The sequence below is a fragment of the Vulpes lagopus genome, chromosome 2, assembly GCF_018345385.1.
Source record: "Vulpes lagopus strain Blue_001 chromosome 2, ASM1834538v1, whole genome shotgun sequence".
Classification (NCBI taxonomy): domain Eukaryota; kingdom Metazoa; phylum Chordata; class Mammalia; order Carnivora; family Canidae; genus Vulpes; species Vulpes lagopus.
The window spans coordinates 1638781-1656022 of NC_054825.1; the positions used below are offsets into that span (position 1 = coordinate 1638781).

General features: G+C 41.6%; 1 protein-coding gene across 1 annotated transcript in view; it reads left to right on the forward strand.

The window, feature by feature from the left end:
• Positions 1–1924: 1924 nt before the first annotated feature.
• TCERG1L (transcription elongation regulator 1 like) overlaps positions 1925–17242 on the forward strand; it is a 181803-nt gene continuing 166485 nt past the window's right edge. The window contains exons 1-3 of the mRNA XM_041743639.1: positions 1925–2257; positions 4245–4391; positions 5163–5343. Coding sequence (XP_041599573.1) covers positions 1925–2257; positions 4245–4391; positions 5163–5343 — 661 coding nt within the window. The remainder of the gene's footprint in view (positions 2258–4244; positions 4392–5162; positions 5344–17242) is intronic.

The following is a 17242-nucleotide window of genomic DNA, read 5'->3' on the forward strand; positions in this document are numbered from 1 at the left end:
CAGGAAACGGCAAAGGAGTTTGGGCTACTCTGAGGTTATCTGAGTGAACGATGGTGATGTTTCCAGCTGTCATTCAGAGCCAAGCGGTGGCCGATGGCACCGTGCACTCAGGGCACTGGAATGCCCAGGGAGGGAATTAATATGACCAGGTGACAACACTGACTTTAGTGGAACCACCCCAAGGACAGTGCTGGGTACGAGTGGGGTGAAGCTGAAGCACCCACAGAGGGTGGCTAAATCCGCCTCCCCAGGGGCATGGGGTCGATGCCCTCCGTTCACAGCAAAGTGAGCATACAAGCCGTGCACTGCCCCCAGTGGTCCGCAGCCTCCAGCCTCCAGGTGATGAAGAAGAGAAAAAAACTCCGATTCACGCAGGACCCTTTAAGTGGTCCACACTGGCCTGCCTGAAGATGCCCGCCTGGAACCCGGAACCCGGCTGCGACCATCAAGATCAAGACGCTGGTTCACGTGTGCATGCACATACGAATGTATGCACATGAATTAAGGGCTTAAGCTAAATAGTAACAGCCTCTAATCTGCAGAGCTTTCGGATTCTAGGTGAGAAAAAAACAAAATCTTGCCAGTACTTTTTTGCATCAAAGAGAAAGCTGAACTTGCTAATTGAAAACTGGTTTGCATGGAGGAAAGTGTGGGGATGCCAGCTATGTAAATTAGCATATGCCCGGATCTACAAGAAATCATGCCAGGCCAGGAGGAAATTAAGCAAATTAGGTTGAGCGCACAAGGCTAGAAGCAAATTGAAAGCATCCAGGGTGCTCCGGCTTATCTGCGGGGTGGGGGGTGGTCGGCAGACCAGTGCAGAGGTGATGAGAGCGCGCGCCTGGGGAGTCCCAGCTGCGACTGTGGGTGCAGGTGGGTGGTGCAGGCGGTCCCTCCAGGTCAGGGGGAGCCGTTCCTGCATGCTCTTGAACGCACGCACCCTAATTCCTCCCCCGTTTCTGCTTTCGCGGGCTGGAAGCTCCTTCGTTAAAGGCTGCAAAGGAGCTCGGGCTCTGCTGGCTGCGGCGCGGGGGCGCGGGGGCGCGGGGGCGCGGGGGCGCGGGGGCTTCTGCGGCTTCGGGACCTCAGCGGTCTGCTGGCACTGGGATCGCCCAGGGCTGGGCTGGGGCTCAGAGCCGCGCCTGCGGGCCGGGATCCCAGGGACCCAGGGACGTGGAGCTGCGGCCTCCCAGGCCCGGGGCTGCGGCGGGAGCTGGGCCCCAGCGGCCGGGCCGCGCCGCCTGGCGGTGACTGCGTGTGCCCGGCGCTGTACCTGCTCGCTCCGTGCTCTGCTGAGCCGGGGTCCTCGGAGGAGCAGGGGTCGGTCCCCAGTGCCAGGCCGCTGGGGGGGCCCGGGAGAAGCCCCGTGCGGTGCGTGCAGGGGTCCTGTGCCTGCCAGCTCGCGGGCCGTTCCGTGCAAAGGCCCGGGGGCGACCTGCCCGCTGTGGCCACGGCGCCAGGGAGGCGCGGGGCAGGCGCGGCGGGGGAAGCGCGGGGCAGGTGGAGGCCCGCCCGGTGTCGCGTCGGGGGGGGGCACCGCACCCGGGGGCCCCGGGCCTTGGCCCTGCTGCGGCGCGGCCCTGGGCGCCCCCAGCCCCGCCCGGCGGGGACGTGCCCGGCTCCGCGCCGCCCCGTGGCCCCCCTCGCCGCCGCGCTTGCAGGCGGCTCCGGTCCGCGGGGTCGGGCGCGATCCGCAGGCTCCAGCCCGGCGGGGCGGGGGCGGGGCGGGGCGGGGCGGGGCGGGCGCGCTCCGAGGGGCGGAGGCGGGGAGGGGGAGGGGCTCCCGCGCGGGGCAGGGCGGAGCGAGCGGCCGCGCCGCGGGTCCCAGTGAGTTGGCTCCGGAGCCCGCGCCGCCGCCGGCCCGCACTCGGGCGCCCGCCCCGCCGCCGCCCCCGCCCCCGCCCCCGCCGCGCGGGGATGCAGGATGCTGGGGGGCGCCAGGCTCCAGCGGCGGCGGCGGCAGCTGCAGCAGCAGCCCCGGCGGCGGCAGCCTCCGCTCTGGCCGATGAGCGCCGACCCGCCGCCGCCGCCCTGGCTCTGGATGGTCCCCGGCGCGGCCGGGCTGCTCCGCCTGGGCGCGGGGGTCGCGCCCCCGCCCGTGCTGCTCGCCGCGGCGCAGCCCCCCGCCGGCCCGCTGCTCCCCGGGCTGCCCGGATGGCGCGCCCCGGCCGAGCCCCTGCTGCCGCTGCCGCCGCTGCCGCCGCTGCCCCCCGCGCCAGACCCCGCCGCCGCCGCGCACCCGCTGCTGCACGCGCAGGTAACGCGCCCCGACCCCCCCCGCCCCCGGGCGCCGCCCTCGCCACCCCCGGGGCGCCCAGCTCTGCGCCCGCGCCCCCCCCCGCGGAGGTCCTGGGCTCCCCGAGCCAGCAGCCGCGCATCGGCAACAAAGTTGGGGCAGCGACGTCCCGCCCCGGCCGCCGGCGGCTCCCGCGCCAGGTGCCCGCCAGGTGCCCGCCGGGAGCCCGCCAGGTGCGCGCCAGGTGCGCGCGGGGCCGGCCCTGGGAGCGCGGGGCCGGGCGCTGTCCAGAGCGCGGTGCTGAAGCGGCGCCCGGAGATGCTGCCACTTACCAGCAGCGAAGTTAATACTTTTACAGTCTCCGCCAGACTTGAAAAGCAAAGCTGGGAATCAATAGCTATTTCGGATTCGGATCTGGGCTTTTTTTTTTTTTTTTTTTTTTTTTTTTTTTTTTTTTTGGAAAATAGACCCAGGACCGTGCTTCAAGAGGATTCAAACCGAGGGAAGCCGGCAGGGAGATCCTGCCTTTAATATTGAGAAATCTCGCCGCTGTTTCCCCCCCTCCCAGCCTAGGTCAGCCCGAGTCCACCAAATCAGCAAATGCCGTATTGCACGCTACAAGAGTTTTGGGTTTTAAAACGTGGAATGAGGAGGAGAAAGTGACTGTACCTTTGATTAATGGTGCAACGGAGCAAGGCAGGCTGGTTTTGGCAAGACCCATTGTTTGCTCTCTAACTATGCAGATGCATTTAAATCGGGGAAGAACACGGATTTTATTCCAAAGACTGTCCTCATTAGCATATTCAAATGAGCGGTGTGTTAGAATACATCGTTTAATTAATTTAATTCCGATATTGGCTTGTGAGCTTTTCTGAGAGATGTTATTAAACTCCTCCTAAATTGGTCTTTAGACTTAATGATACATCGCGTATGCGGTACCAGATATCACATTTTGATGTGTGATGCAGTTCATATTGGGTTTTATTGAATAAACCGTTGGTAGCTTTTTCCATGTTTTGAAAGGGTTGTTATTTCAGAGAGCTACCACTAGAGGTATATAACGTCAAGGAACTACAATATTTTTTTTTTTTTTTTCTGTATAGAACACTGCATTTGTGTGTGTGTGTGTGTGTGTGTGTAAATTTAAAAAGAAAAATCAAAAAAAAAAAACTTACCTCTTAAATATTTGGGGGCTACGTATTTTCTGTTTAATGACAATATTGGGAGGCAGAAGAATATTTTCACATTAACAGGAAGATCAAAGATGCTTTTATGATTCTAAAACAAATAGATGTCAAACTGTTCCGTACCATTGAACAATGATCTTATTCGTTCTCTACTGATGAAGACTCAGTAATTCAAATTAGGGAGACTGTCTCCTAAGTGGTCTGCCCCCTTTCAATGTCTGCTATTTTATTCTGTGCATTGGGGTCTTTGGCTGTGTGATAAGCTCACTCACATTTTCTTTGCCTTGCAATGTATTTGCATTTGTGAACCTTGGGAAACTTTGAATCCTAACCCCCGAGCTAATTTTATTTTTAAAGTATTAGATGTGTTGGTTCTTAAATAAGTATAATTAATACAAAATGTTGTATTGAAAGGGTCATCCTAAGATATACCTCCCTACTAGCTTGTGAAAGGAATTCAAGAATTATAAAAGGAATACCCAGCATTTCATCTTTCCACTGTGGTTTCTCATTATCTCAGGGGAGAAACCCATTTCTTACCATTTTCTCATGGCTTTGTGCTTAGAAATTCTTTCTCAGTATGGAAGAATGCAATGTTGTTGAAGCTTTGTGGTGATTCAGATATGAAAACTTTTATACGTTTTTAAGGTTTGTGAATATTTATGATTTTTCTTCACTGTTGAAAGGAGGATTTTCCCTCCTAATCGAATACATACATTTAAAAATTCTTCTTTGGAAGCCGCTACCCCAACATCTTGTGGTACAAAGTAGTTGATCTGCGTAGGCTAATGAGCTCTCCCTTATCTTTTCTTGGGTTTCAGTGGCTGTGCGGTGGCCATTCTCCAGCCATAGGACTGTCCCCCTCGTCCACTGTGGAGTTGGTGCCCATCTTCCCACATGTCTGCCCATCTGCTCTTCCACCTCCTATTGGAAAAAGTTGGATAGACAAAAGGATTCCTAATTGTAAGGTAAAATGCGAGTAGTTTCACTAGATAAGTTGACCTTTAATTATTAATTTGTTGGGTATTTCCATAACGGCAGAAAACACTTGTGTGTTTTCCAGTTGTAATATCTAGGGCTAGACATAAAGCTTTTCAGAATAAGATCAGTCTGTTAAAAAACACCAGCAGAGGTGTGTGTGTGTGGGGGGGGAGGGGTCATTTTGTCTTAACTGAAAAATTTAGATTCCATGGAACAATATACAAATTCTACTTCCGAATCAGGATCTACTTTAAAAAATTTTTTCAGTTTTTAGATCTGTAACCATTGATCAAAGTCTAGCCTTAAACATTATATAATTGAAATATAAATTTTATGAGTGGTTTCTCTTGCTCTAATTACTTTAAGTGTTCATCTTTCTGATGATTTATCTTAATTTTTGAATTCAGATTTAATGGCCACACTGGGTTTACTTGAAAGCTAAAGACAAGTAATATGGTGACTTGTTCTACAACACACTATTTACCTCACTGGGGTGATTGTTGAATCTGTAAGCTGACTGTTAGGCTGAATTAGCCAAGTCAATGGTTGAAGATCTGCCCGGGAGACTTTATCTAGAAGGTGATTGGTGTCAGAGCTCCAAGGGTCTTTAGGGGTTCTAGAATGATGCTTTTATAGAGTTCCCTACTTAGAGGATCTCCAATATTTGATCCATGTAAGGAAAGAAATATTTCATAGCAGTGTTTAGTTTTTATCATGTGTCTTGTCTTAAATGTTATGCTTGCTTTATTTTTGGACAGATCTTCTTTAATAATTCCTTTGCTCTGGACTCCTCGTGGATCTATCCTGAGGAATCAAGGTGGTTCCATGGGCACGAAAAGCCTCATTTGTTGGCAAATCAAGTCGCACTGTCTCTGTCCAGACCAGCTCCTGCCTCCCGGCCTCTTCCCACCGTGGTGTTAGCACCTCAGCCAATACCAGGTTGGTGCCCCGAGTATATACGTGTATTCTGTTTCTGCTTTAGTTGTAAGTTAGTTTTGGGTATGAAAACTGTATTTGTCACTTTAGCGAAAGTGATTATTTCAACTAATAATGTTTTTTTCATGAGCATGATTCCTTTCTATAAAGAAATTGAGGGTTGAGTAGCTCATTCATTGTGTTTTTAGACCACGAGTTCAAGACTCATTCATCTTGTTTTTAAGATGAAGGTATGGCTGAGGGGGTTTTGACAGACTCCTATTTTTTGGTGCTCAATTTTTAGAATTGGACCAAATCTCCTGCTGATAGCTTTTCACAGGAGCACTAATTGGTCAGGCAATTCATTACATATGTTACTTGTGTAGGGTGAGGTGCACATTGCAAAGCCCCCTGGTCTGCAGGACAGGGGCACGTGTAAGGTGTTTGTGAATTTTGCCTGCGTGTTGGGGGTGATATTGGGAAGGGCCTATAAAAATACACTGTTAGGAAGATGGATTCTGTTCTATCTTTGGAGTCTAGTGGCCTGAAAGAGCATTTGTCCTGGAACAGACTCCCATGAAATAATCTCTGGATGAAAGATTGTATAATAAACCCATATAGCAACAGGAGAATAAAATCATCTTATGAATTTTTAAATTGATTTTTAAAATCACCTTAACATAGATCATTTTATAAAAGCAAGCATTGTCCATGCCAAGATTATCTAGCAACGCCTTCCATTATGGAATATTTTATGGCTTCAGAATTACATTATCTTCCTGTAATTTCCTACCTACCAAGCTTTTCTCAATGTGTGTCTCTAAAATTAAGTAATAAGGACATGTTCCTGTGGATAATGCAGTGCTGGTTTAGGAGATACATTCATTTTCTTCTCTCCCTGCCTACCCTACGTATTCTAATGTGCTATAGATCTTGTTTACTAAGAAGTCAGGAAGGACAACTATTTGTGTTTTTCACAGGCTTTAATGATTCTTGACTGACACTTGTCTTCTGCGCTTGTAATTGTGCATTACTGAGTTATTAAATCTGAATGCATATCGTACATACATTTATAAACATTTTTACACTGAGATGAACCTGTTTCCTATTTAATTTAAGGACCATAAAGGATGATCAGATCACATGTATTATATGAGGATTCCATGACTTTAGCTGGCATGCATACCATCCTTGAGCATCACAGAGACATTTTTCATGATTCCTACTCCTCTTCCTAGGAAACCTGTACTATGAATGTGCTAAATATCTAGTTGAAGAAGCTTATGGCAAGCTACAGCTTTTCTGTCGTACAGATATCGTTTATTGATCTCATATTTATACGAAGCGTATTTATGTTCATTCTACCTCTGACTTTTGACTGATCTATTTTAAAGGACGAAATAAATTAATAATTCTAATTAACATGGTTGATAATAGGATAATCATTCTGACCTGGGCTATCATCTGTCAAATCTCTGCTTTTATTGTTCCCTGGGGTTTTTACTTTTTTTGGACTCATAATCCGTAAGAATATAACACACTTTTATTTATCTTTTGGGATGAAATGGGTCTCCCCCCGCCCCAGAGGTAATTTAGTAACAGTTAAATATATGTGTTTTGAGATGGGAATTCTTGAAATGTGAAAATTATGATTTTTTTGATAAATTTCAAAATTTTAGGAATTACTATTCTGGAAAGCATGTATTAGATATCCTCTGTCCAAAGAACATATTTAGGGGCTTTGTGTATATGTTACCAACTAACTATTTAACAGAGAATCAGGGAGGGGAGCTAGTAACTGCGGGAGGCAAGGTCAGCTCTGGATCAGCTAAAAAATAAGATGCGTCATTGCAGATTCACCATAGTTAACAAGAAAATAAAAATGCATTGAATCATTTTACATGTCAATTTTCATAATATTGTTAAAAGTGATTATTAAGGGGTGCCTGGGTGGCTCAGTTGCTTGAGCATCCAACTCTTGTTTTTGGCTCAGGGTCATGAGATTGAACCCCGTGTCAGGCTCCCTGCTGGGCATGAAGCCTGCCTGAGATTCTCTCTCTCTCTCTGCCCCTCTTCCCCCCCCCACCTCACTCACATGTGCACTTTTTCTCTCTCTTTCTCAAAAAATTAATTATTAAAATTGCTATCAAATTTTATAGCCTATTATAGATCAATAAATTTAAATATTATATTTAATTTTTATTATCTAGTTATAGATTTTAAATGTAAAACATATTGCATATCTTATATTAATATATCCTGTATAAATATGTTATCTAGTTGATATTCTAAGTTGATCAGTCTTGTTATAAATTGTTATATTCATAAGTAAATGGCCTCATATCATAGATATATTTTACTGATCTGTTTTCAATTAATCAAAGAAACAGTATCAGAACTCCAAAGGAACCAGAAGAATGAGTCAAATCACCATTTTAAATAGATCTAGTGAGCAAAGCTCATTTTCCTTTCTTGGATAGATAGCAATTTTGTGTAATAATCATTTTCGAAGTAATGTTTTGTATGCAGTGTTGTGTCGTACACAGTGCAATGTCAATATACACCATGAGCTCCAATATACACTAGAAAGCAGTTTTGTTTGAATAAGCATGTTGTTTGTTGAACTGAATTAGAGGCCAGAACAGGTAGAGATGCTGGTGTGGGTGACCTCTGAGACCCATGTTAGTATCGCACCACCCCTGATATATTGTTGGTTAATTGACTGCAGCAACAGGGTCTCATGTAATATTAGCACACCTGTAAAGCTGAATCTGTCATCTGAAGTCTAATAAATATTATAAGGGACTTAACTTTATTTTGATCTATACTAGACTCACTTATGTTGACAATAATAGTCATGATTTGCCATCATATGTAGATCTGAAAAAAGCTCATTGGCCACTTTTAAGCATGGAAGCTAATGTTTAATATCAGATTCTTGCCTTCATTCGCTGGACAGCTGTCTTTGGGCACACCCCCCACCCCTCCGCTGCCCGCAGGCATGGTGCAGGGCCCAGGGCCACGCAAGGCGCCATGAAGGAGGTCAAGCTCCAGTGGGGAACAGGCAAGTCACCAGATAAAATCACACAACATGGATCCTGTCTGCTCTATGCAGACCTTTAAGGAGATTCTTAGGAGGGGAATCATCAAGAAGGGCCTCACCTGGGCGGGGGAGTGATGCCACCCGAAACACATCTCCAAGACTTAGAGGAACTTTAACAGGGCAGGAAGAGGGGAATGGAATTCCAAATGAAAGGAGTTAGAACATCCCAAGACACAAACATGTGAGAAGTGTTGTGTCTGGTCATTAGGTGTAGTTATGTGTGGCCACACCTCAGAAGCAGGTGAGGAGGGTCAGGGATGGGGCAATGAGTGGCCCTGGCTCTGCAATATGAGCCCCATTTCCCCACTGGAACCATGCTGTGGCTAAGCCCCAGGCTCTTTACTGAGCTTTGTAGAATTTTCCATCATTCCTTGGCTCAGGATCCATGGTTCCTTCAGGAAAGTGAAGCAGAGCAGACACAGAGAAGACAGAGCATTTTCTCATTGCAAAGTAAATCCAAGCATTTAAAAACATGCAAAGTTACAGCTGTACTAGAAACTTAAGTCTTTAATGAATAATTTAGTGGCTTTTTAAGGAATTATCCCTAATTACAGTATGAATGGGTTGAATTGAGAAATAAGCCAGGACTCACTCATTCCCAGACCTTGGAAACTGATTCAAGGCAAGCCTGGTGGGGAGGAGAGGCAGCGTGCCACCAGCATAGATGCTCTCTCTTCTTGAGGAGCTCATCCACACTTAGGTCAGCCTCTTTGCTTTATCTCCTCTGCCAAAGTCCCCCTTCTCCCACAGGGTGCTAGGAGCCCATCTTCTTCCCAGGGGGGGAAAGGAGTTGCATTTCATCTTAAGTCGTGAGGATAATAGCAAGCCGAAAAGGAGGCAGGGCCAGCGCGGAAATCATGCTTACTAAGGAGTCTCTGTACTGTACTTGTAAAAATGAGAACTTCAGAGTCCCTCTATCTGCTCAGAAATAAAATTACTTAGATTCAGAGTATCAAGCAATGAGAGGAGAAGATAATTAATTCAGCCTCTGTCCAGTTAAGATGCATGAAATAATAGTTTGGTGGAACATGAGATTTGTCTAAAAGTTGTCTGATAACATTGCCCTTCCACTTAAGATCTAAGAACCTGATTCTACCAACATCTTGTTGGGGAAACAAAACAAAACAAACAAACCAAAAAAAAAAAAACCACGAAAAAACAAACCCACCTCATTCAAAGATGACCAGTGAGAGTGAGAGGGATAACCAATGGAGGATGATGTGCGGAGCCTGAAAATACACTGCTTCATAAAAGATTCATTTACTCAAAAGATGTGGAGGAGAAAGAAACCTAGGAACAGGTTCTTGCACAGGAGCTTGTAAATATGTTGGATAAATCAACTTTTGGTTTACCTTAATAGGGAATAAAAGAGTTTTGTAGGAAAGCAACAAAAGATAAGATCAAAAGGGAGGGGGCCAAGTTGCAAAGTCACATGGAAAGATAGATTGAAGAAATGAGAAAAGAATATAATGGAACTTTTGAACACTGGCAATTAAAATCATTAAGGAGAAGAGCTGATTCTGAATGTAATGAGGGAAGACAGCACAGGGAAAGTCTCAGGCATGGGTATCTGGGACAGGGAGAGATGAGAACAATGAGAGGAGGTGATATGTAAAATAGAAAGCAAACAACACATCTATTTTTATTTGACCTCCATGGAAGACAGAGTACAGCAGAAGCATTAAATGTGGTAGAGCCTTGTACCTTGCTTCCTATTTCCTGATAAGTTATACGAGTGGGAGAGGCACTGCTTAACACAGGTGGGGACACAGCACATCATTCCTCGGCACCAGACGTGATTAGTTGATGAGGTAAGCTTTAGACAATTGTGAGGACAAAAGTTTGTGATTGAAGAAACGTATGTCCAACAGGGAAGTCATACACACGCATAAGCAAGGACAAGATTTCTCAAATAAGCAACAGATCAACTTTGTCACACCAACGTTTTCACCTCAAATTCTACTTTGTCTAAAGTTCGTGTTCCTTCTATTCCACTTTTACAGCTATTCCACATCCCTGTGTTATCTTTCGTGTCAGCTTTGCTTGGTCTTTTGTTTTAAGCTCAGATTAACTATTTAAAGGCAGGGTCTCTGCCTTTGCCTTTTAAAGATGTAGTTAAGCATATTTATATCTGCTTTCCTATTTTTGTATTTCTTATATATTATTATATCTTGTTTTAAATGATATTTTGTAATTCTTTTGTTTTTGTTCTTTTTTAAGTTTTTATTTTAATTTTAGTTAGTTAATATACAGTGTTACACTATTTTCAGGTGTACAATATAGTGATTCAACACTTCCAAACATCACCTGGTGCTCATAAGGACAAGTGCACTCCTTCATCCCCATCACCTGTTAACCCATCCCCTCATCCACCTCCCCTCTGGTAGCCATCAGTATGTTCACTGTAATTCCTTTGTTTTAATCTATTTTTATTCTTTTGCTGTGCCATTTGTGTTTACCTTTATTTTATATGATAATTTGGAATGTGCTGATCCTCTTTTCTCAAGCAATCACCAGTTAGATTTTAAAAAGCAGACCTGATCTTACATTTCCTCTAATTTCCAAATCATGACAGCACTACCACTTTAGAAAATCATGACACTTTAGAATCCTTTTTATAGACTACGGGAAATTTGGGAAAAGTTTATGTCATAAAAATTTATAGCCTCTCTTTAATTTCTTCCACCAACTGATAAATTAAACAAGAACTGAGAATGATATTAGTCAGGTTTCAAAATATCTGTAATTATCAATATGTCAGTCATATAGAATACTTGTTAATTTGTTATAAGAATGAGTCAAAAATTCTAAGCAATGCTCTTGATGGAGAAGGAATTACAATAATAATTATAATCTGAATAAATAGCCTTGAAATGTGTTGATATAACCGGGGAGAAGAGAAGTGAAAAACATGAGTACAGACTCTTTAAAAACCCCTCAACTTTGTTACAAGAAGCAGAAACATTAGGAAACTTTCATACTTGAATCCGAGATAACAAGGTCACCAGGGTCTGAGACTGGACCAGGGCTGCTGCACATTAACCAGCCTAGCACAGATGAGTGAGAGCAACAGTGATTTTTCCAGTGTTTCTGGGAAGACATGGAAAATGACCCCTTTCTGTGGTGCAGGAATATGAGGATGGCTGAAAATTGAGAGGAGGAAGCACACATATCAAGAAAGTCTGTAAGATACCCCAGAATTTACCCTAAACAAAAGGCATTGTTAAAGGATTTTGAAGCCTCTGGGGCATTGAAGGCTACTGCAGCAACAGAACCAAATCCAGGTCAACACCCAAATATACTGACTCACCTCATTCACTAGCAGCTTCACAGAAGAAAGTGGGTGCCCATTTCTAGGAGTAAATCCTGTTCACCTCAGTCTCTAATGTTCTATTCATGATGTGTGGCAATCAATTAAAAAGTTAGAAGACACACAAAACAAGAGATGATAAACCATATCAAGAGATAAAGCAAGCAACAGAACCAGATCCTCAGATGACACAGATGTTGGAGCTATCAGACAGGGACTGTGAATTACTGTGAGTGAGGTCTTCATTAATGGAAAAAGAGGGCACACTGCATGAATAGGTAGAGAAGTTCCTTAAAGATATGGAAAATATAAGAAACAATCAATCTAAAATACTAGGAAAAAAGCATGGTATGAGAAATGAAGAATTACTTTGATTCACGAGTAGATGTGATACATCCAAGGAAAGAATGAGTGAACTTAAAGATAGGTCATGAGAAATTGCTAAAATTGTAACATGAAGAGAAAACAGATGAAAAAATAGGGCAAACTTTCCCAGAGCTATGACATTATAACAAATGGTTTAATATACATATAATTGAAGTTTGAGGAGAAGGAGAGAAAACATGGCAGAAAAAATTATTTGAAGATATAATGACTAAAGGTGATCAAAAAATTTATGAAACTTATCAAAAAACATGGCTCTAGGAGACTCTACAAACTTCAACACCGAAAACTAGATAAATCATATTCAAACTTCTGATTCAAAGATTACAAGCAAATCTTGAAGACATCTAAAGAAAAAAAAAACACATTACATAGATAGAAACACAACTTAAAATTCTAGGAGTTTTATTGTCAGAACCTATATAAGCCAGAAGGCACAAAATAACATTTTTAAAAGACTGAAGTAAAAAATCTCTCATTCAGGCCCTTTACACCAAACAAAAACAACTCTCAAAAACAAGGTGAAATAAATATTTTTTCCAAACAAAAACTGAAAAGAATTCATCATCAGTAAGCCTGTAGGCCAAGAAATTATAAAGAAGCTTACCAAGCAGAAATCATATAATAACAGGGAGACACTAACCTGTGCAAAAAGAAATAGAGTGTTCTAGAGATAAAATACTGTAAAGTAAAAAATATTTTTCCTTCTTTTTAATTTCTCCAAAAGATAACTCTATAAAGAAAAAGCAGTAGTGAAATAATGTATGTATATCACATATGTAAAATCAAAATGTGTGTCAACAACCACAAAGGTTGGAAGAGAATAAATGGAAGTATAGAACTGTAAGGCTATTACACCATATATTAAGTGTTATAATATTATTTGAAGGCAAACTCTGATAAAGTAAATACATATCATAAAGCATAGAGTGAACACTTAAAAATTATTTAAAAAGTTGTAGCTAATAAAACAATAGTGTAGATAAAATCAGAATCATAACAAATAACACAAAAGCCGGCAGGAAAAGAAAGACGAGGATCAAAGTATAGATGGAACAAATAAAAAATTGATAATTACAGGATGGTAAAGCACAAAGGTATAAGCTCACAAATTAAAAGGCAGATATTCATCCTCAAATATATGATGTCCACAAGAAACTCATTTAGAAAATGATAAAAAAGTATAGAGTAGATAAAAGTAAGAATATAGAAAATATACAGCATGGACATACAAATCAGAAGAAGGTGAGAGTGCTGGTATTAATACTAGGTAGATTGGAATTCAGAGCATGAAATATTACGAGAGATAAAAAGGAACTTAACATAACTACCAAAACATGCTTAGAAGCATACCAAGAGGGCATAATAATTCTAAATGTATCTATATCTAGTGAGAGAACTTCAATATGCATGAAACAAGGACAGATTGAATTGAACAAAGAAATAGACACAATAGCAGTTGGAGACACTGGTACTCATCTCTCAGGATTTCACAGAGCAATAAAACAAAATATCAGTAAAAAATCGAGAGGACTTACACAATACTATCTACCAGCTTGATTAAATTGACACTTATAGAACACTCTACCTAACAACAATAGCATATGTATTTCTTGTGAGCATATGGAAGATTTAACAAAATAAATCATATTCTTGGACAGAAAACAAGTCAACAGAATTTAACTAATAACATGTATATAATTTGCTCTCTTGCCACAATATAATTAATCTAGGAATCACTAACAGGAAAAATAGTCCAGAGAATTTCCAAATATCTGGAAATTAAAACTGCCAAGTAACATGTTGCTGAGAGTGGAAGTGACAAAGGAAATTTAAAAATATTTAGAATTGAATGCAAATGAAAGTCGATTTTAAAAATTCTTGTGAAACATAGCTAAAGCAGTGTTTAGATAGAAACGTATAGCATTAAAAATGCCTATGTTAAAAAACAAATTCTTGACAAACTATTAGCAAATTGAATCCAACACATTAAAGGGAGTGTATACCATGATCAAGTGGGATTCATTCCCACCATGCAAGGATGGTTTAAGATCCACAAGTCAATAAATGTGATGTATCACATCAACAGACTGAAAGGTATAAATCATATCATCCTCTTAATAGATGAAGGAAAAGCATTTGACAAAATACAACATCCTTTTATGACAAAAACCCTTAACAAACCGTGTATGGAAGGAACATACCTCAACATAATAAAGGCCTATGTGACAAACTCCTAATTCACATCATACTCAATGGTGAAAGGCTGAAAGCTTTTCCCCTAGGATCAGGAACAAGACAAAGGTACCCACTCTCACCATTCTTATTCAACATAGTACTGGAAGTTCTAGCTAGAACAATCAGGCAGGCAGAAAGAAAGAAAGAAAGAGAAATAAAAAAGAAATAAAGCAAAAGAAGAAAAGAAATAAAAAGCATCCAGATCAGAAATAGGGGATAAAATTGTCTTTATTTGCAGATGAAATGATTTTATATATAGACAATCCTAAAGACTGAGCCAAAAATCTGTTGGAACTAATCAATAAATTCAGAAAAGTTGTAGGATACAAAATCGACATACGGAAGCCAATTGCTCTTGTATTTCACAATTTCTGTTTTCTATTTCATTAAAGTATCTGAAAAAAGAAATAAAGAAAACAATCCTTTTCACAATAGCATCAAAACCCATCAAATGCTTAGAAATAAATTTAACCGGAGAAGTGAAAGATCTGTGCTATGGAAACCACAGGACTTTGACAGAAGAAATTGAAGAAGACACAAACAAATGGAAAAAACCCATTTGTCTGTGTTCATGGATAAGAATAATTAATATTGTTAAAATGTCCATACTACCCAAAGCCATATATAGAATCAATGCCATCCCTATCAAAATTCCAGTGGCATTTTTCACCAAAATAGAAAAAAAAATCCTAAAATATTTATGGAACCACACAAGACCCTGAATAGCCAAGGTAAACCTGAGAATAAAAAAGAACAAAGTCAGACACATCAGGTGTCCTGACTTCAAACTAGAACACAAAGCTACAGTAATCAAAACAGTACAGTACTGGCATAAAAATAGGCACATAGACCAATATAACAGACTAGAAAGCCTAGAAATGAACTGCTGCAGACATGGTAAACTAATATTTGACAAGGGAGCCAAGTATATTCAGTGAGGAAACAACTGTCTCTTCAATAAATAGGCCTGGTAAAATTGGATAAACACATGCAAGAAAATGAAATTTCATAATATATAAATGTTGAATTACTATGTCATACAGCTGAGCTATTCTAATGTTGTATATCAAGTATACCTCAATGAAAAAGATAAAGTCATACTCCTATCTTATAACACTCACAAAAATTAAAGGCTTAAGCATGAGACTTAAACTGAAAGACCCCTCAAAGAAAACAAAGAAAAATCTCCTTGATGTTAGTCTTGTCAACAAGCTTTTGGATATGACACCAAAAGCACAAGCAACAAAAGCAAAAATAAAAAAAAAGTGAGACTACCTCTAACTTAAAGGATTCTGCATAGCAAAAGAAACGATCGAGAAAATGAAAATGCAACCTAAGGAATGCGAGAAAATATTTGCACACCATACATGTATTAAGGGTTAATATCCAAGATATATAAAGAATTCCTAAAACCCAGTAACAACAACAGCAACAACCAACAATCCAGTTAAAAAAACGTGCAGAGGAATTAAACAGACATTTTTTTCCCCAAGGAAGACATGCAGATGACCAACAGCACATAAAAAGAAGCTCAACATCAGTTGGCATTAGGAAAATGCAAATCAAAACCATACTGAGCTATCACCTGATACTTATCAGAATGGCTACTATCAGAAAGACAAGAAATGAGTATTGGTGAGGGTGTGGAGAAAAGGAAAGACTTTTGCATTGTTGGTGGGGATGTCAATTGGTACAGCCACTGAGGGAAAACCTAAAATTAGAGATAAAACTACCCTAAATCCAGCAATCCCACTTCTGGGTGTATATTCAAATGAATTGAAATCAGGATCTTGAGAAGATACCTGCACTCCCATATTATTACAGAATCATTCAAAATAGCCAAGATATGGAGATAATCTAAGTGTCTTTTCACCCCAGGGATTAATGGATAAAGAAGCTGTGGTGTATATACTCAACGGAATATTACTCAGCCATGAGAAAGAAAGAAATTCTGTCATTTTTGACAACATGATGGACCTTGAGGGCATCATGTTAAGTGAGATAAGTCAGATGGAGAAAAACAAATATTGTATGATCTCACTTCCGAGTGGAATCTAAAAAAGCTGAACTCATAGAAACAGAGTAAGTTGGTCACCAGGGTTGAGGAGGGGAGGTTGGGCACATGTTGGTCAAAGTGTACAAAGTTGCAGTTAGAAGATTAACACCTTCTGGTGATCTGATGCACAGGTTGGTGATTAGAGTCAACAATGCTGCATAAGATGCATTAAAGTTGCTGAGAGGCCAGATCTTAAACATTCTCATAAAAAAAAGAGAAATGAGAAAATAAAAAGAAAATCTGAAATTAATGATCTCATCTTTCAGTTTAAAAACTAGAAAGGAGAGAGAGCTAAGTCACTGGAAAGTAGCAGAAGGAAGGGAAGAGTATTGACAAGAGCAGAAACCAAAGAAACTGGAAACAAAAATATAAAGAAAATCAATGTAACAAATTCCCTCCTTCCTTCCTTCCTTCCTTCCTTCCTTCCTTCCTTTCTTTCTTCCTTCCTTCCTTCCTTCCTTCCTTCCTTCCTTCCTTCCTTCCTTCCTTCCTTCCTTCCTTCCTTTCCCTTTCTTCCTTCCTTTCCCTCTTTCTTTCCCTCTTTCTTCCTTTCCCTCTTTCTTTCCCTCTTTCTTTCTTTCTTCTTTCTTTTTCTTTTTCTTTCTTTCTTTCTTCTTTCTTTCTTTCTTTCTTTCTTTCTTTCTTTCTTTCTTTCTTTCTTTCTTTCTTTCTTTCTTTCTTTCTTTTCTTTCTCTTTTTCTTTCCTGGTCAGTACAGCTGAAAAACCCCTGGGTTTAGAGTTTAGAGTATAAAAAAACAAGAGAGGTGCTTGGGTGGCTCAGTCAGTTCAGGGTTTGACTGTTGATCTCAGCTCAGGTCTTGATCTCAGGGT